General features: G+C 42.7%; 1 protein-coding gene across 2 annotated transcripts in view; it reads left to right on the top strand.

Annotated features, from left to right (window-relative positions):
• RAD51 (RAD51 recombinase) overlaps positions 1-19,671 on the top strand; it is a 51,147-nt gene extending 31,476 nt beyond the window's left edge. For both annotated transcript variants that reach the window (XM_066343107.1, XM_066343106.1), the window contains exons 6-10: positions 4,856-4,950; positions 15,745-15,858; positions 17,406-17,535; positions 17,753-17,874; positions 18,523-19,671. In XM_066343107.1, the coding sequence (XP_066199204.1) occupies positions 4,856-4,950; positions 15,745-15,858; positions 17,406-17,535; positions 17,753-17,874; positions 18,523-18,646 (585 nt within the window). In that variant the 3' untranslated portion in view covers positions 18,647-19,671. The remainder of the gene's footprint in view (positions 1-4,855; positions 4,951-15,744; positions 15,859-17,405; positions 17,536-17,752; positions 17,875-18,522) is intronic.
• Positions 19,672-19,940: the final 269 nt, after the last annotated feature.

Here is a 19,940-nt window from a genome sequence, read left to right as displayed (position 1 = left end):
AGCCCAAAGTCACTGGCTTGAGCAAGGGGTCACTCAGTCTGCTGTAGTCCCTGGTCAAGGCACATATGAGAAAACAATCAGTGAATAACAAAGGTGCTACAACAAAGAGTTGATGCTTCTCATCTCCCTTCCTGTCTGTCTATACCTATCTGTTCCTCTTTCTGTCTCTGTCACCAAAAAAAAAAAAAAAAAGACTATTCATTTTGGAGAGGGGAGAGAGAGAGAGAGATGAGTAGGAAGCATTAACCCCATATATGTCTTGACCAGGCAAGTCCAGGGTTTTGAACTGGCGACCTCAGCATTCCAGGTCGACACTTTATCTACTGTGCCAACACAGGTCAGGCCCTGTTTGATTCTTGCATGTGCCCTGACCAGTGATGGAACCCACAACTTTGGCATATTGGGATGACACTCTAACCAACTGAGCTACCCAACCAGGGTATAGGTACCAGTTTTAAATGTACATACCCTTTGACAGAAAATGTGTCTTTTAGAACTTTTCATATCAAGGATAAAGGTACAAAGATTTACACAGCAGCATTATAAAATGGTGAGAATTTGAAACCACTCGCATCACTATAAAATAAGAGTTAAATTGCCAGGGTCCAGCCCCGGGGGGAATCCAGAGGTCCCACAGGAAGAGACGGCGTTGGCACGAATCGAGTGAGAGAGCCAAATTCTTTATTTTCTCTTTAGCATTTACTGCCAGGCATCTCTGCCAATGGCTGGTCTAGCTTTATTTTTATACACACACACTAAGTTACAATCACATGGTATTCAGAATACATTGATTAATCATTGTTTTTGTTTCACTATGGTTACATATTTCTAGGCAACAGTTAATTCATTTCTATAAGCTATAAATCAGGTGGTAAGTCATTCAAAGTACAGTTATACAATAACTTGAATAGCAATAACAATATTGGTACAAACTTCTAAAAGGTCAGTACTGATTAATAACTCTACCTTACCTAAGATTCTATTGTCTAGTCAAATTTTATTTATTTACTATATTCATACACTAGTTAAGTTCTAACTTTATTCTTCTCAGAGTGTTCCACCACCTGCAGGTCAGGTATGCAAGAAAGGAAAGTTTCTCTACTCTACCACATGAAAAGGCTAGGGAGGTAAAGTAATGAATTAAGTGAAGGCTGAAAGATGCTTCTGTGTATATTTACTGTTTCCTATCTATTCATAAGTCACAATCTATTTTTTCTAACATGATTAATAAGAAGAAATTCTCCTACAAACTTAACCCTTTATGAGGGATATCATAGCCAGCCTCTTATGTCTATGAGCCCAGTCCAAGGGGCTTACAGGCTTTTCTGTGGAACTCACACCCTCTGTCTCATTTCCAAAGAAATTACTACGAATCTGCAGGGAAAGCACGGTACTATTATCCCTGTGCCATAAATGATAGCACACACCCAGAAAAGGGGGGATATAAGGCCAAATTAATTCAAAAGGTCAAAGGGGGAAGTATCGTTGTGCCTTTACTATGTGGTGACTTTGTCAACCAGCAGCCATTGATCTTCACTGCGGTGACTTTATCAACCAGCAGCCATTGGTCTTCTCTGCTGTGACTTTGTCAATCAGCAGTTTTTGATCATCTTCTGCTGTGACCTTGTCAGCCAGCAGTTGTGGATCTTCTTCTGCTGTGACCTTGTCAGCCAGTAGTTGTTGATTGGCTCCCGACATTAAATTATGGTACTAAGCAATTATTTAAAAAGCTAACATAGTGGCGTTCAAGTTTAGTAACTCAGGGTGGCCATAGTGACACTGGGAGAGCAAGGTGAAGGAGACAAAATGGGCTGGAGTGCAGAGCATGTAATCCATCCCCTTGAGACTGGCCAAACCACTGGGACTCTGTCCATGCCTCTGCTGTCAGTCTGCCTGCCTGTGGCCTCCCTCCTTCCCTTCTACCTAGCTGGAAAAGAAACCCTCTCGTGTTAGCAGTAAAGACACCAAAAAGTAAGGGGAGGGGGAACCTCATTTATCTCAGTTTCTTGGGACTTAGCCCCAAGTGTCAAGACTTTCTCTTCCCCCTAAAAACTGAGGAAGTCTCTGCTTTCTGTCCTCTTGGTCAGTGGTTTCAAACCTTTCCTCTGTCAAAACCCTTTTTTGTTTGATACATATCCTTTGCTCCTTCCATGGATTCCTATGATTTGAAAGATTTTGTTTGCTAACCTGGCAAATGATAACAAGTATTTTCCCTTTCCAAATTCATAAAACCTTCCATTGGTAGAGAATATCATAAGTCTTCAAAGTGCTTTCTGTCTGTCAGGCACTGCACTGTGCTAAACACTTGACATAAATTATTTCATCTTTAAAACAATCCCAGAAGGAGGGTTTTATCTACATTTTACAGAAAAGAAAACAGAATATTCTTTAGAACACATAGTATCAGAACCACAAATAATAAAAAGTGCTTGTATGACAATGCATAGAAAATGATCTGAAAGATTACTTCTGGGAGATGGGAGTAATGAAAAAAGCTGTCAATTTTTACTTTGCTTTGACTTCATTTTCTTTTTTCTTTTCTTTTTTTTTAAGAGAGAGGTACAAAGAGGAAGGGAGATAGATGAGAAACGTCAACTCATAGTTGCAGCACCTTAGTTCATTAATTGCTTTCTCATATGTGCCTTGAGCCAGGGGGGCTCCAGCCGAGCCAGTGACCATGGGGTCATGTCTGTGATCCCATGCTCAAACCAGATGAGCCTATTGCTCAAGCCGGCAACCTCAGTGTTTCAATGCTCTACCGTAATTTTGAAAAATAAAAATTTTTTTCTCAGAAATAGGAAACGAAAAAAAATTTGGTGCTACCATGTCCTTAAGGCAGAGGTCCCCAAACTTTTTACACAGGGGGCCAGTTCACTGTTCCTCAGACCGTTGGAGGGCCGGACTATAAAAAAAACTATGAACAAATCCCTATGCACACTGCACATATCCTATTTTAAAGTAAAAAAAAACAAAACGGGAACAAATACATTATTTAAAATAAAGAACAAAGGCCCTGGCCGGTTCACTCAGTGGTAGAGCATCGGCCTGGCGTGCAGAAGTCCCGGGTTCGATTCCCGGCCAGGGCACACAGGAGAAGCGCCCATCTGCTTCTCCACCCCTCCCCCTCTCCTTCCTCTCTGTCTCTCTCTTCCCCTCCCGCAGCCGAGGCTCCATTGGAGCAAAGATGGCCCGGGTGCTGGGGATGGCTCCTTGGCGTCTGCTCCAGGCGCTAGAGTGGCTCTGGTCGCAACAAAGCGACGCCCCGGAGTGGCAGAGCGTCGCCCCCTGGTGGGCGTGCCGGGTGGATCCTGGTTGGGCGCATGCGGGAGTCTGTCTGACTGTCTCTCCCCGTTTCCAGCTTCGGAAAAATACAAAGAAAGAAAGAAAGAAAGAACGAGTAAATTTAAATCAACAAACTGACCAGTATTTCAATGGGAACTATGGGCCTGCTTTTGGCTAATGAGATAGTGTGCTCCTCTCACTGACCACCAATGAAAGAGGTGCCCCTTCCGGAAGTGCGGCAGGGGCCGGATAAATGGCCTCAGGGTGCTGCAGTTTGGGGACCCCTGTCTTAAGGTAAAATGTCCTAAGGAATTTTCCTCAGAATTAAGAGGTGAATTAGGCTCCACAGATTTGTAGGGTGGAAACTACCCTTTAGCATCATTCACCTAAACTCGGTAGAACCCAAAGGTGTCTGGCATGGGCTGGGGAGCCGAAAGTATTGATTTTCTTGAGTAGCTCATGAGACTATTTCCATGGCCTTTCTTCCTTATCTCTTTGTTTGTGTCTTTCATATTTTATTTATTGATTTTAGTGAGGAGAGGGGATAGGAAGGAGTGGGAAGCATCAACTTGTAATAATAGTTGCTTTTTGTATGAGCCTTGACCAGGCAAGCCTGGAGTTTTGAACTGGCGACTTTAGCAGGTTTACACTTTACCCACTGTGCCACCGGGGTAGTATAGCCAGGCTTCCTTTTCTTTTTTATAATTCTTTCTATTATTTCTTTTTCCTTTTTGTTTTTTTATTTCTATTATCTAAATATACTATTGGAGCAAACACCTTTTTCTTCATTTTTGCCCATACATTAATCTTGATAGGGTGCCCGTGGGGAATTGCCAGGTTCCTTTAGTAACCCACGTAAATGAACTCTGCTCAAGAAAGTGAAGTGTAGCCTGACTAGGTGGAGAGCATCATCCTGGAAGGCTAAGGACCAGGTTCAAAACCCTGAGGTTGCCAACTTGAGCACGATGTCACTGGCTTGAGCCCACAGGTCACTGACTTGAGCCCAAGGTTGCTGGCTTGAGCAAGAGGTCACTGGCTCAGCTGGAGTCCCCCCAATCAAGGCATGTATAAGAAGCAATTAGTGAACAACTAAAGTCTATAACTACAAGTTGATGCTTCTCATCTCTCTCCCATTCTGTCTCTCTCTCTTAAAAAAAAAAAAAAATGAATAAGCATGGTTTGGATCAGGCTCTGATCCAAATGGATAATTGGGTATAGGGTCAGGTTCTCTTATATATTAAAGCTAAGGTAAATGATCTTCCAAATGTTTGTACTCTTGAAAGCACTGGTCAAGCTTGTGTTGGTGTGTAGTCATAGAAGCTTATCACCTACTTTGGATTATATTTCCAAGCAGTCCAACTCTGGCAAGACTTCTAGCCTCACACGCTGTGGGACACAACAAGCTTCATTCTACTACTGCCTATATTTTTCTCAAAAGAGAATGCCCTCCTTCCTACCTACAGTTGTCACTATGAAATGTTTTTTTCCCATTGCCTTATCGAATCATGGTTAAGTCAGTCAGTTATATCAGAAGTAGAATGTTCATTTCTACTGTTCTTTTTGTTTTCTCTAGCTTCCCATTGACCGAGGTGGAGGTGAAGGAAAGGCCATGTATATTGACACCGAGGGTACCTTTAGGCCAGAACGCCTGCTGGCAGTGGCTGAGAGGTAGGTTACTGGATTAGATGAGAGAAGTATGACTATACCTGTCACTGTAGTGATTGCCAGGGTTAGTCTAGCTGAAAAGTGTCTTCTTATTACTCCGTATTTCAAAATTGTATATATGGCCTGACCTGCAGTGGCGCAGTGAATAAAGCGTCGACCTGGAACACTGAGATTGCTGGTTCAAAACCCTGGGCTTGCCTGGTCAAGGCACATATGGGAGTTGATGCTTCCTGCTCCTCTTCCCTTTCTCTCTGTCTCCTCTCTAAAAAATGAATAAATAAATAATTTTTTAAAATTGTATATATGTAGTAGAGAAAAGCATTCTTCTATAGTCAGTAATCTGTGAGTTATTGCCAGACTGGATAAAAGAACAAGATCCAACTATATGCTGTCTTCTAGAAAAACACTTTGGTTCAAAGACACAAATAGATTGAAAGTAAAAGGATGGAAAAAGATTTGCATGCAAACAGTAATCATTAGAGAATTCTAGTGGCTACACTAATATCAGACAAAATGGACCTTAAGACACACCCAAAATATACTGCTCACAAAAATTAGGGGACATTTTATAGCTTCATATTCATTTTTTAAATATCCCCTAATTTTTGTGAGCAGTATATTTTACTAGGGACAAAGAACATTTTATAATTAAAAGGTCAGTTTATCAGATAAGTATAACTATTATAAACATGCACATCTAATAACAGAACCCAAAATATGTGAAACAAAAACTGACATAATTGAAAGATGAAATAGACAATTCAACCATAATAGTTGGAGGCCAGTATTTCACTGTCAAGAATGGGTAGACGCCCTGATAAAGGGAGCCACAAAAATCCTACAGTTTACATCGCACTTAATGGTGAAAGTCTAAATGCTTTCTCCTTAAGATTGGAAAGAAGGCAAGGGTGTCCACTCTCATCATTTATATTCTGCATTGTATAGAGGTCATGGCCAGTGCAGTCAGGCAAGAAAATAAAAGGTATTCAGGTTGGAATAGAAGACATAAAACTTTTTATTCATTAGTGGCATGATCTTGTATGTAGAAAATCCTAAAGAAGCTATACATACACAGAAAAAAAAAAAACTAGTAGAACTTAATTAGTCCAGCAAGGTGGTAGGATACAAGGTCAGTATTTCTGTATACTAGCAATGAACAATTTAAAAATTAAAAGAACAATCCTAGGCCTGACCTGTGGTGGCACAGTGGATAAAGTGTCAACCTGGAGTGCTGCGGTCTCTGGTTCAAATCCTTGGCTTTGCCTGGTCAAGGCACATATGAGAAGCAACTACAAGCAGATGCTTCCTGCTCCTCCTCACCTCTCTTTCTCCTCTCTAAAAAAAAAAACAATCCTATTCACAGTAGCATCAAAAATAATATTTAGTAATTAACATATGCAAGATTGGTACACTGAAAATTACAAAACAATACAGAGAAACTGAACTAAACATCTGCATAAATAGAGAAACATTTCACATTCATGGATTGGAAGATGCAATACTATTAAAATGGTGATTTTCCCTCAAATTTACCTGTGGATTCAACACAATTTACCCCAAGCAGGCTTTTTTTTTAGAAATTGACAGCTGATTATAAAATTTATATGGAAATGTAAAAGACTCAGAATAGCCAAAACATTGTTGGGGGAAAAAATTAAATTGGAGGTCTTACTTAGTCTTTCTAATGTAAAAACTTGTATAAAGCAACAGTAATCAAAACAGTGTGGTGCTGGCATAAGGATAGGCATAATGGGTCAACGGAACAGACTTGAAATTACAGGAATAAGCCTTGTCATTTATAGTCACTTGACTTTGTATTTTTTTTGTTGGGTTTTTTTTGTTTGTTTGTTTGTTTTTGTATTTTTCTGAAGTTGGAGATGAGGAGGCAGTCAGATTCCCGCATAAGCCCAACCGGGATCCACCCAGCATGCCCACCAGGGGGCGATGTTCTGCCCATCTGGGGCGTCGCTCTGTTGCAACCAGGGCCATTCTAGCACCTGAGGCAGAGGCCACGGAGCCATCCTCAGCGCCCGGGCCAACTTTGCTCCAATGGAGCCTTGGCTGCGGGAGGGGAAGAGAGAGACAGAGAGGAAGGAGAGGGGGAGGGGTGGAGAAGCAGATGGGCGCTTCTCCTGTGTGCCCTGGCCAGGAATCGAACCAGGACTCTTGCATGTCAGGCCGACGCTCTACCACTTTGCCAACTGGCCAGGGCCATAGTCGCTTGATTTTTGACAAAGGTACCAAGGCAATTTAATGGGGAAAATAATAAAGTAATGGGATCCACCTGGCGACCCTGGTCTGGGGCCAATGCTTGAATCAACCAAGCTATCCTCAACACCTGAGGCCGATGCTCGAACCAGTCAAGGCACTGGCTGCAAGAGGGGAAAAGAGAGAAGGGGAGAGGGAGGAGAAGAAGAAGAGAAGCAAATGGGTGCTTCTCATATGTGCCCTGACCGGGAATCGAACCCAGAACATCCACACGCCCAGCTGACGCTCTATCCATTGAGCAAATTGGTAGGGCCAATCATCTTTTTAATAATTAATTAATATAGTTGGATATCCACATGCAAAAAGATATATTTAGACCCTTACCTTATACCAGGGGTCCCCAAACTTTTTACACAGGGGGCCAGTTCACTGTCCCTCAGACCGTTGGAAGGCCGGACTATAAAAAAAACTATGAACAAATTCCTATGCACACTGCACATATCTTATTTTAAAGTAAAAAAAACAGGAACAAATACAATATTTAAAATAAAGAAGAAGTAAATTTAAATCAACAAACTGACCAGTATTTCAATGGGAACTATGCTCCTCTCACTGACCACCAATGAAAGAGGTGCCCCTTCCAGAAGTGCGTTGGGAGCCGGATAAATGGCCTCAGGGGGCCGCATGCGGCCCGCGGGCCGTAATTTGGGGACCCCTGCCTTATACCGTACATAAAAATTAACTAAAAATGGATACTAGTCTGATGATACCTTAAAAAAATTAAACAGAACTACAATATGGCCTGACCAGGTGGTAGCGCAATGGATAGAGCATCAGCCTGGGATTCAGAGGACCCAGGTTCAAAACCCGGAGGTTTCTAGCTTGAGCACGGGGTCACTGGCTTGGCTGGAGTTTCCTGGTCAAGGTACATACGAGAAAGCAATCAGTGAACAACTAAGGTGCCACAATGAAGAATTGATGCTTCTCAGCTTTCTCCCTTCCTGTCTCTGTCCTTGTTTGTCTGTCTCACTCTCTCACTAAAAAAAAAAAAAAAAAAGTATGATCCAACTATTTCAATTCTGGTTATATATTCAAAAGAACTGAAAGCCAGGACCCAAACAGATACTTATATAACAGTGTTCATAGTGGCACTATTCACAATAGCCAAAATGTGGAAACTATCCAAGTATCCATCAACAGGTGAATGGATAAACAAAATGTTGTATATACATACAACAAAATATTTCATCTCAAAAAAGAAGGAAATTCTCATACCTGCTACATCATGGATGAACCTTGAAAATACGCTAAATGAAATATACCAGCTGCCTGAGGACAAATATTCTATGCTGCTTCTTATATGAGATACTTACATTAGTCAAATTCATAAAGACAGATTAGAATGGTGGTTCCCAGGGACCGGGGGTGAAGAAAATGGGGACTTATTGTTTAATGTATAGAGAGTTTCTATTTGGAATGATGATCAAGTTCTGGTGGTGCCGGTTGCACAACAATGGGGGTATATTTATTGCCCCTGGACTATATATTTTTAAAAGGTTAAAATGGTAAATTTATGTATATTTACAGTAATTTTTTATTTTATTTTTTTGTATTTTTCTGAAGTTGGAAACAGGGAGGCAGTCAGACAGACTCCCGCATGCACCCGACCGGTATCCACCCGGCATGCCCACCAGGGGGCGATGCTCTGCCCATCTGGGGCGCAGCTCTGTTGCAACAGAGCCATTCTAGTGCCTGAGGCAGAGGCCATAGAGCCATCCTCAGTGCCTGGGCCATCTTTGCTCCAATGGAGCCTTGGCTGCGGGAGGGGAAGAGAGAGACAGAGAGGAAGGAGAGGGGGAGGGGTGGAGAAGCAGATGGGCGCCTCTCCTGTGTGCCCTAGCCAGGAATCAAACCTGGGACTTCGCACGCCAGGCCGATGCTCTACCACTGAGCCAACCAGCCAGGGCCTTACAGTAATTTTTTTAAAGATGATAATCTGAAGTAAGAGCTAAAACTAACACTTTTGTGAGGGGGAAACAGAAGAAAAATTCGATAAGGATCTAATATCCAGACTATATAAATAAGTCTTACAAACAGACAATAAAATAACTCAATTTAAAAATGGGCAAAGATTGTAAAGACATTTCTTCAAAGACAATATATGTACAAATGGCCAGTAAACACATGGAAAGATACTTATCATTAGTCAAAGAAAATGCAAATTAAAACCACAGTGAGATACCACTACTGGGATGACTAATAAAAAAGTCGGTAACAGGTTTTGGGGAACGTGGAAAAACTGGAACCTTTAATATATACTGGTGAGAATGTAAAATGATACAGTCACTTTGAAAAAGAGTATGTCAGTTAAACAAATTTACCATATGACCCAGCAATTGACTTTGGTTATATACCCAAGAGATGTGAAAACATGTCCACACGGAAACTTGTATATGGATATTTATAGTATTGTTATCTCCAAAAAACTGGTAACAATCTATTGTCTATCAACTGGTAAGTGAACATACAAAATTTTATTTATCTATTTCATTTATAGTATTTCCATTGTATGTGAAATACTATTCAAACATAAAAAGGAATGAAGTACCATTAAGAGTTAAAACATGGAGGAACCTCAAAAACGTACTAAATGGTAGGAGATAGACATGTTGTATATGATTCCATTTATATGAAATTTCCAGAGGGGGAATATCTATAAAGTTAGTATATTAAGTGGTTGCCTGGGGCTGGGAGTAAAGACTGAAGTAGCTACAGATAGACCTGAGATCTTTCTGGGGTGATGGAAATGTTCTAATATTGGATTGTGATGATAGTTGTTCAACTCTGCAGGTTGACTAGAAAGCTATTGAATATTACACTTAATACAGGTTAGTATTGCCTGACCAGGCAGTGGCACAGTGGATAGAGCGTCGGACCGGGATGCAGAAGACCCAGGTTCGAGACCCCAAGGTCGCCAGGTTAAGCATGGGCTCATCTGGCTTTCTGGCTTGAGCAAAAAAAAAAAGAAGAAGAAGAAGAAGAAAAGCTCACCAGTTTGGACTCAAGGTCACTGGCTTGAGCAAGGGGTTACTCGGTCTTCTGCTGAAGACCTGAGGTCAAGGCACATATAAGAAAGCAATCACGGGCCCTGGCCGGTTGGCTCAGTGGTAGAGTGTCGGCCTGACGTGCAGGAGTCCCGGGTTCGATTCCCGGCCAGGGCATACAGGAGAAGCGCCCATCTGCTTCTCCACCCCTCCCCCTCTCCTTCCTCTCTGTCTCTATCTTCCCCTCCCGCAGCCAAGGCTCCATTGGAGCAAAGTTGGCCTGGGCGCTGAGGATGGCTCTATGGCCTCTGCCTCAGGCGCTAGAATGGCTCTGGATGCAACAGAGCAACGCCCCCTGGTGGGCATGCCGGGTGGATCCCGGTCGGGTGCATCCCGGTCGGGTGCATGCGGGAGTCTGTCTGACTGCCTCCCTGTTTCCAACTTCAGAAAAATAAAAATTAAAAAAAAAGAAAGCAATTAATGAACAAAAGTGTTGCAATGAAAAACTCATGATCGATGCTTCTCATCTCTCTCCGTTCCTGTTTGTCCCTATCTATCCCTCTCTCTGACTCTCTCTGTCTCTGTGAAAAAGAAAAAAAAAAAAACAAGAAAAAAAAAAAACCCCAAAAAACCATTAATTTATGGTGTCTAAATTACACCTCAGTAAAGCTGGTAAAGAATTGTTAAGTTTCTTCATCCCCTAATACAACTTTTAAATAAACTTTTTTTTTAAAGCAAGAGAGGGACAAACAGGAAGGGAGAGAGATGAGAAGCATCAATTCTTTGTTGCTATACTTTAGTTGTTCATTGATTGCTTTCTCATATGTGCCTTGATGGGGGTGAAGGGTGGGGCTTCAGCCTATCCAGTGACACCTTGCTCAAGCCAGTGACTATGGGGTTTTGACCCTGGGTTCACAGCATCCCAGGCAATACTTTATCCACTGTGCCACTGTCTGGTCAGGCTAAATAAACTTTTATTATTAATTTTAGAGAGAGGAGAGAGAAAGAGAAGGGGATTGAGGAGGAGCAGGAAGCATCAACTCGAAGTAGTTGCTTCTCTATGTGCTTTGACCGGGCTGGTTTCAAACTGGCGACCTCAGTGTCCCTGGTCATTACTCTGTCCACTGCACCACCACAGGTCAGGCTAAATAAACTCTTGAAAGCATTTTACTTGTTTTCCCTTGTGAAGGGGCAGATGTTATCATTTGGTCCCTACCACACATTTTCTGAAACCTAGTGATTAAACAGAATTTAATTGTATATTGAGATGTCAGGCTCAAGTTGAAACCTACCTGGCTAAATTGAGAATTTTCTAGTTTTATAATTATAGCCAAATTCTCTTTCCCTGTTAACAATTTGAGAAATCCAAACCATGGAGTGTATACCATTGAGGCATAAAGTTAGGTTGGAACAATAATTGTAGCTTTTTGCCTCTGCTTATAAAATCCTGTCATGAAAAGAGAATTACTCTCTTGCAGCCTGGTCTTAGTTTTCTAAAGATGTATATACTGCCTGACCAGGCGGTGGCGCAGTGTATAGAGCGTCGGACTGGGATGCAGAGGACCCAGGTTCAAGACCCCGAGTTCGCTGGTTTGAGCAAGGTGTCACTTGGTCTGCTGTAGCCCACCCCTGTCAAGCACATATGAGAAAGCAATCAATGAACAACTAAGGTGCCACAAAAAAGAATTGATGCTTCTCATCTCTCTCCCTTCCTGTCTTGACTGTCCCTATCTGTCCCTCTCTCTGTCTCTGTCACCAAAAAAAAAAAAAATCACCTGAGGGGCCCTGGCTGTTTGGTAGAGAGAGCCTCAGTCTGGAGTGTAGTGTTGACTTTCTGGGTTTGATGCCTGGTCAGGGCACACAAGAGAAGTGCCCATCTGCCTGACCTGTGGTGGCACAGTGGATAAAGCGTCGACCTGGAAATGCTGAGGTCGCAGGTTTGAAACCCTGGGCTTGCCTGGTCAAGGCACATATAGGAGTTGATGCTTCCAGCTCCTCCCCCACTTCTCTCTGTCTCTGCTCTCTCTCTCTCTCTCTCTCTCTCTCTCTCTCTCTCTCTCTCCCTCTCCACTCTAAAATGAATAAATAAAAAATAAAGAAAAATGTATAAAAAAAAAAAAGAGAGAGAAGTACCCATCTGCTTCTCTGTACCCCCCACTCCCCCACCCCCACCCCATCCCCTGCAGCCATGGCTTGATTGGAGCCAGTTGGCCCAGGGTGCTGAGGATTGCTTCATGGCCTCTGCCTCAGGCACTAAGAAGAGCTCTTTACTTAGCATGGCCCCAGGTGGGCAAAGCATTGCCTCCTAGTGTGCTTGCCCGGTTGATCCAGGTCCAGGCACATGCGGTAATCTTTCTCTCTGCCTCCCCTCCTGTCACTGAATTAAAAAAGAAATTATAGCACATTGATTTGTTTAAACAAATTCTCCTTTGAACTGTTACATAAGGGAATCAGTACTATATTTTTATACTATAATGATTGTAGGAGCCAATATGAAAATATGACTGGAATTCAAATGTATACAATTCTCTTTTTGTACGGATTTTGGGAAACTGTTATTCAGAATTTACTAGGTATAAAAAAATGTCCTAAACAACTAAGGTACTGCAACGAAAAACTGATGATTGATGCTTCTCATCTCCATTCCTGTCTGTCTGTCCCTATCTATCCCTCTCTCTGACTCTCTGTCCCTGTAAAGAAAAAAATAATAATAATAAACTGAAAAAAAATTAGGTGCAGCCCTGACCTGTGGTGGCACGGTGGATAAAGGCATCTACTTGGAGCGCTGAGGTTGCTGGTTTGAATCCCTGGGCTTACCTGGTCAAAGCACAGCACATATGGGAGTTGATACTTCCTACTACTCCTCCCCTTCTCTCTCCTCTAAAATAAATAAAAATCTTTAAAAATTTGGTACAGTAAAAAAAAAAAAATGTCCTAGATAGAGAAGCTTAGTCTTGTTTTTTGTTCTTGTTGTTGTTGTTTTGTGACAGAGAGAGAGAGAGAAACAGATACAGACAGACCGGAAGGGAGATAGATGAGAACCATCAGTTTTTTTGTTGCAGCTCCTTAGTTGTTCGTTGATTGCTTTTTCATATGTGCCTTGACCAGGGGGATCCAGCAGAGCAAAAGACCCCTTGCTTAAGCCAGTGACCTTGGGCTTTAAGCCAGTGACCATGGGGTCATGTCTATGATCCCACACTCAAGCCAGATGAGCCCACGCTGAAGCCAGCGACCTCTGGGTTTTAAGCCTGGGTCCTCTGCATCCCAGTCTGATGCTCTATCCCCTGTGCCACCACCTGTTCTTTACCCTCAAGGAATTTGTAGTCGTTAGTCAAAGAATGGCAGGGCAGTTCTTCACAAGTGCCATTAAAAAAAAACCTGAACCAGCCTGACCAGGCAGTGGCGCAGTGGATAGAGCGTCGGACTAGGATGCCGAGGACCCAGGTTCGAGACCCAGAGGTCACCAGCTTGAGCGCGGGCTCATCTAGTTTGAACAAAAGTTCACCCGTTTGGACCCAAGGTCGCTGGCTCGAGCAGGGGTCACTCGGTCTGCTGAAGGCCCACGGTCAAGGCACATATGAGAAAGCAATCAATGAACAACTAAGGTGTCGCAACAAAAAACTGATGATTGATGCTTCTCATCTCTCTCCGTTCCTATCTGTCTGTCCCTGTCTATCCCTCTCTCTGACTCTTTCTGTCAAAAACAAACAAACAAAAAGAAACCTGAACCAGTTTTTTGGAAGTGTGAGAATAGGGAGAATCACATCTGAGGGGTATGAGGAAGTTTTAATGAAAGTACAGGCATTTAATTTACTCTTGATAGATGTGTAAATCAAATTATCTTTGAAGAAATGGGGCTCCATTTTGACACATTTAATGAGAATAAAAACTGTCTCACTCAGTCTTAGGTAACGGTTATAAAGGTAAAAAACGAGATATTTTATTTGCCTTTTTTTAATGCAGAGGAAAAAATCATTATTGATGTATAAAATGAGTTAACATATCACTCATTTAACTATACTAAAATATATGTCAAATAATCTGTCTTAAGTATAATTACTAGCAAGAAAAAAGAAGAAAGGTACTTGTTTCTCTTGAACTTAGAGTTTTGAGTCCTTGCTTAGGTTTTATTCCTATGTAATTTTTATGTGAGTTTGTTTAATAGATCTTTGAGTAATTCTTTTTGTTTGTTTTGGTCTCAATTCTGTCATGTTACCCTTGGTTTTTCCAAGAAAAATATTGTTTCCTTATATACTGCTCACAAAAATTAGAGGATATTTCAAAATGAATGTGAAGCGATAAAAAAAAGAAGCATTTAATTTTTTTTGTGTGTGTGTGTGTGTATTTTTCCAAAGTTAGACATGGGGAGGCAGTCAGACTCCCACATGCGCCCAACTGGGATCCACTCGGCACGTCCACCAGGGGGCGATACTCTGCCCATCTCCGGCGTTGCTCCATTGTGGCTAGAGCCATCCTCAGCGCCTGGGCTAAGTTTGCTCCAATGGAGCCTTGGCTGCAGGAGGGGAAGAGAGAGAGAGAGAGAGAGAGAGAGAGAAGGAGGGGGAAGGGTAGAAAAACAGGTGGGTGCTTCTCCTGTGTGCCCTGACCAGTAATCGAACCTGGTATTTCCACATGCCGGGTTGACGCTCTACCACTGAGCCAACTGGCCAGGGCTTGAATTTTTTTTTATTTATTTTTTTATTTTTCTGAAGCTGGAAACGGGAAGAGAGAGGCAGACAGACTCCCACATGCACCCGACCGGGATCCACCCGGCACACCCACCAGGGGCGACGCTGTGCCCACCAGGGGGCAATGCTCTGCCCCTCCAGGGCGTCGCTCTGCCGCGACCAGAGCCACTGTAGCGCTTGGGGCAGAGGCCAAGGAGCCATCCCCAGCGCCCGGGCCATCTCCGCTCCAATGGAGCCTTGGCTGCGGAAGGGGAAGAGAGAGACAGAGAGGAAGGAGGGGGGGATGGAGAAGCAAATGGGCGCCTCTCCTATGTGCCCTGGCCGGGAAACAAACCCGGGTCCCCCGCACGCCAGGCCGACACTCTACTGCTGAGCCAACCGGCCAGGGCCGATTTTTTTTTATTAAACAAGAACATCAGAAAAGCAAATGACAAGTCATAGAAAGTTATTCAGTCATAGAAAGTTATTCAGTTTTGAGATGCAAAACCAACTTATTTCATTGATGAAAATGCACTGTACAAAAAGCTGAAAGTACAAGAGTATCTACACGTTCCCCGATCCCCTAATTTTTGGAAATTTCTCTTCTAGTTCAGGAGTCCTCAGAGAATAGATCTAATTGATCTTAAAGTCCTGCCAGGTAGATTTATCTACTCCAAAGCAGCTACTACTGTCATCTCTCTCTTTCTCCCCACCCCTCCTCTAGTTTGTCTGGACTTCCTAATAGAAAGGGTATTATTATTCTTGAGCCCCGATACCTGTTCTTATCTACCCATCCAGATAATTTCTTTATTAGAGATGACTTTCTCATCTGCCTGAGTTGTGTGTGCAGCCTCAAAATATCTTCTTCTGTGTTCTAGATATGGCCTCTCTGGCAGTGATGTCCTAGATAATGTAGCATATGCTCGTGGCTTCAACACAGACCACCAGACCCAGCTTCTTTATCAAGCATCAGCTATGATGGTAGAGTCCAGGTATGTGCTCAGTAGAAGACACTGAATATGCTCCCAGGGCCTTTACTCTGGATCTTTTTTTTTTTTTTTTTTTTTAATTTATTTATTCATTTTTAGAGAGAGAGAAGGGGGAGGAGCAGGAAGCATCAGCTCTCCTATGTGCCTTGACCAGGCAAGCCCAGGGTTTCAAACCGGCAACCTCAGTGTTCCAGGTCGATGCTTTATCCCCTGCGCCACCACAGGTCAGGCCCTTACTCTGAATCTTAACATGGGCTACTTGGCCAAATTGATATTATAGTAGCTTTAATTAGAAATAGGGAGATTAAAGTTTTAGTTCCTATTTTGACATTCTTGCTTTGTGGTTAGTCAAATAACTTAAAAAATGAAGCCAGCGCCTGACCTGTGGTGGCTCAGTGGATAAAGCGTCAACCTGGAAACACTGAGGTTGCCGGTTCAAATCCCTGGCTTGCCTGGTCAAGGCACATATGGGAGTTGATGCTTCCTGCTCCTCCCCCTTCTCTCTCTCTCTCTCTCTCTCTATCTATCTATCTATCTCCCCCCCTCCTCTCTAAAATGAATAAATAAATAAATAAAATTAAAAAAAAAATGAGGCCCTGGCCGGTTGGCTGGGTGGTAGAGCGTTGGCCTGGCGTGCGGAAGTCCCAGGTTCGATTCCCGGCCAGGGCACACAGGAGAGGCGCCCATCTGCTTCTCCACCCCTCCCCCTCTCTTTCCTCTCTGTCTCTCTCTTCCCCTCCCGCAGCTAAGGCTCCATTGGAGCAAAGATGGCCCGGGCGCTGGGGATGGCTCCTTGGCCTCTGCCTCAGGTGCTAGAGTGGCTCTGGTCGCAACATAGCGTCGCCCCTGGTGGGCGTGCCGGGTGGATCCCGGTCGGGCGCATGTGGGAGTCTGTCTGTCTGTCTCTCCCCATTTCCAGCTTCAGAAAAATACAAAAAAAAAAAAGAAAGAAAAAAAAAGAAACCATATCAACCCCCCAAAATTAAACCATAATTTACCTGAAATTGTTGGAAATTTTATCTTGTTACATGGTCCTCAGACATTAACACTGTACATATATATTAATGAAACATCTAGGCCTGACCTGGGGTGGCACAGTAGATAAAGCGTCAACCTGGAATGCTGAGGTTGCCGGTTTGAAACCCTGGGTTTGCCTGGTTAAGGCACATATGGGAGTTGATGCTTCCTGCTCCTCCCTCTTCTATCTCTCTCTCTCTTTGAAATGAATAAAAATAAATCCTTTAAAAAAATAAACATCTAGCCTGATCTGTGGTGGCACAGTGGATAAAGCGTCGACCTGGAAATGCTGAGGTCGCCAGTTCGAAACCCTGGGCTTGCCTGGTCAAGGCACATATGGGAGTTGATGCTTCCTGCTCCTCCCCTCCTCTCTCTCTCCTCTCTCTCTCTCTCTCCACCCCCCTTTCTAAATTGAATAAATAAATAAACACCTATATACAACTATGAATATGAAATTTTAGTGGAGTAAGAAGAAGGAAGTGGAATCTGACATAAGCTAGAAATAGGCTTCAGAGAATCCTTGTTCCCTGTAGGTATGCACTGCTAATTGTAGACAGTGCCACTGCCCTCTACAGAACAGACTATTCCGGTCGAGGTGAACTTTCAGCCAGGCAGATGCACCTGGCCAGGTTTCTGCGGATGCTTCTGCGACTTGCTGATGAGGTAAGTTGTCGGGTAGGGACAGAGTATAACTACTTTCAGAGACCATAAATTCTGGGTGCCTTGCTGGGAGGCCAGGATGTCAGGGCCTGCTATTAAGATACCAGTTTGATATGAAGAGAGACCTGAACCATTGGCTTGTGGGAGAAAGGGGTGGCAGCAATAAAGTCTTTGGAATGTCTGTGGCCACAAAAAATAACATTTATCCTTCCTCCATCAGTTTGGTGTAGCAGTGGTAATCACCAATCAGGTGGTAGCCCAAGTGGATGGAGCAGCCATGTTTGCTGCAGATCCTAAAAAACCTATTGGAGGAAATATCATTGCTCATGCCTCAACCACCAGGTAAAGTGATGAGACAGATGACTTCATCTTAGAATGTTGTGTTAGCTATGAAGTAGACATGAAGATATAATATTTCCCTGTTAAAGCTACTGTTGTGTGGACAGAGGAGCCCTTGATAAATCTGTCATGCTTTGATTAGTATAGGTGTTTGCAAAGTTCATAAAAGAATAAAAAGCCCTCAAATGTGAAGGACTAAATATAAAGAATTAATATGCTTTTCCTTCATTATTAAAAGAAAGTAGTTGTATTAACATGGAAAATTTGCCTGACCAGTGGTAGTACAGTGGATAGAGCATCGACTTGAGATTCTGAGGTCCCAGGTTCGAAACTTTGAGGTCTCCAGCTTGAGCACAGGCTTATCTGGCTTGAGCGTGGGATCATCAACATGATTCCATGGTCATTGGCTTGCCACAAAGGGTCACTTGTTCAGCTGGAGTCCCCCGGTCAAGGCACATATGAGAAGCAGTCAATGAACAACTAAAAGTGACACAACTACAAGTTGATGTTTCTCATCTCTCCCTCTCTCTCTCACAAAAGGAAAAAAAAATTGTGTGTATGGAAAATCCACTGTCCAAAAAATTTCAGTCCTACCATACTCAGGAATAGGAATTTTTATAATAACTTTGTTTTGGTCTGTCTTTGGATCAGATTGTACCTGCGAAAAGGAAGAGGGGAAACCAGAATCTGCAAAATCTACGACTCTCCCTGTCTTCCTGAAGCTGAAGCTATGTTTGCCATCAATGCGGATGGAGTGGGAGATGCCAAAGACTGAATCATTGGGTTTTTTCTCATGATAAGCCTAAGTGCTGCAGCCTAATGAAGACTGCTTACTCCCTGGGGTTCTTTGGAGGCCTCTTCCTGTTGTGACTGCCAAAAAAAGGGCAAACAGGAAAACAGCTATTGTATCAGCCTTTCTGGTGGTGTAAACAGGAGACAGGTCAGTAGTCACAAACTGATCTGAAATGTTTATTCCTTCTCTAGAGAGTGTATTAATCTCTATGTGAATTCTTTGGTTTTTGGGGGATGGTGTATGAAATACCTTTGACATAGTGCCTTGAGTGACTTGGGACATCTTGTGTCTCCAGAACTAAAGCTAAGGAGACCTGACTCCTCTTACTGTCTGAATAATGTTGAAATGAATGTCTGAGCTATGTGGCAAAGGGAATGGGTCTCTTGGCAGGTTCTTTTTCTCTGTCAACCAGACAGAAGTTTTTAAGTTTGTATGCCTGAGTTTTCTTCTGTAAAAATTTTTTAGTTAAGGACTGAGCAGACCTGCTGGGCCACCAGCCCTTTACAATTCACTTGCATGGGGTTTTTTACTGCTAAGAGCAATTCAAGATAATTCTGGAATCTTAAGCATTTCAGAGGCTTAAAGTAAATGGGCTCGTTGTGGGGCTGCTAATAAAGTAGTTATTTGTAGCAACTGGTGTTTATAGGAGTTACTCTGGTACAAACTAAGTATTTCAAGATAGGGCCTTTATATCTTTTTGCCACTGGTTAGGTATGATCAGTTTCTATTACTTTAAATTAAAATTTTAAAAGGGAGTCCTACATTCAGATGATTGAACTTTTTGTCCTTCAACCTAATAGACTATAAAAAAGACTATACCGTGGCTTTCCTATGGCCTTTGCTTTTATTCTGCAAGCCCCATGTTGTAGAAGTCTGATGCTTCCCTGGATTATTCTACTTCAGGGGTTTGAGACACTCTTCCCTTTCAAACTGCTCAGGATGAGTTTTAAACTGCTCTTAAAATTTCAAAGGGCTTCTCAGTATTGGGAATAAAGGCAATAAAAATCTCTGCTGTTGTCTGTGTTGATCCCACTGTATGTAGAGAGCTAGGGAGATACAATTTAATGCAGCTTTGTTTTGAGAACAGTTCTATTCATTGGTTTTTAAGCATGGAGCATCTTTCTGGTCTTCTGTTACCAAAGAACAAACCTAGGGTAGGATAATAAAGCCCCACCAACAGATTCTGGAGTGAAAGCTTGGTTCTTGTATAAAAGCAATATCAGTGTCTTAGGACCTATATTTAAATGCCTTTGACCTAAAAATTTGTCTCAATTTT

This window comes from Saccopteryx leptura, chromosome 6 (genome assembly GCF_036850995.1).
Source record: "Saccopteryx leptura isolate mSacLep1 chromosome 6, mSacLep1_pri_phased_curated, whole genome shotgun sequence".
Lineage (NCBI taxonomy): Eukaryota > Metazoa > Chordata > Mammalia > Chiroptera > Emballonuridae > Saccopteryx > Saccopteryx leptura.
This window is presented reverse-complemented; position numbering and strand designations above follow the sequence as displayed.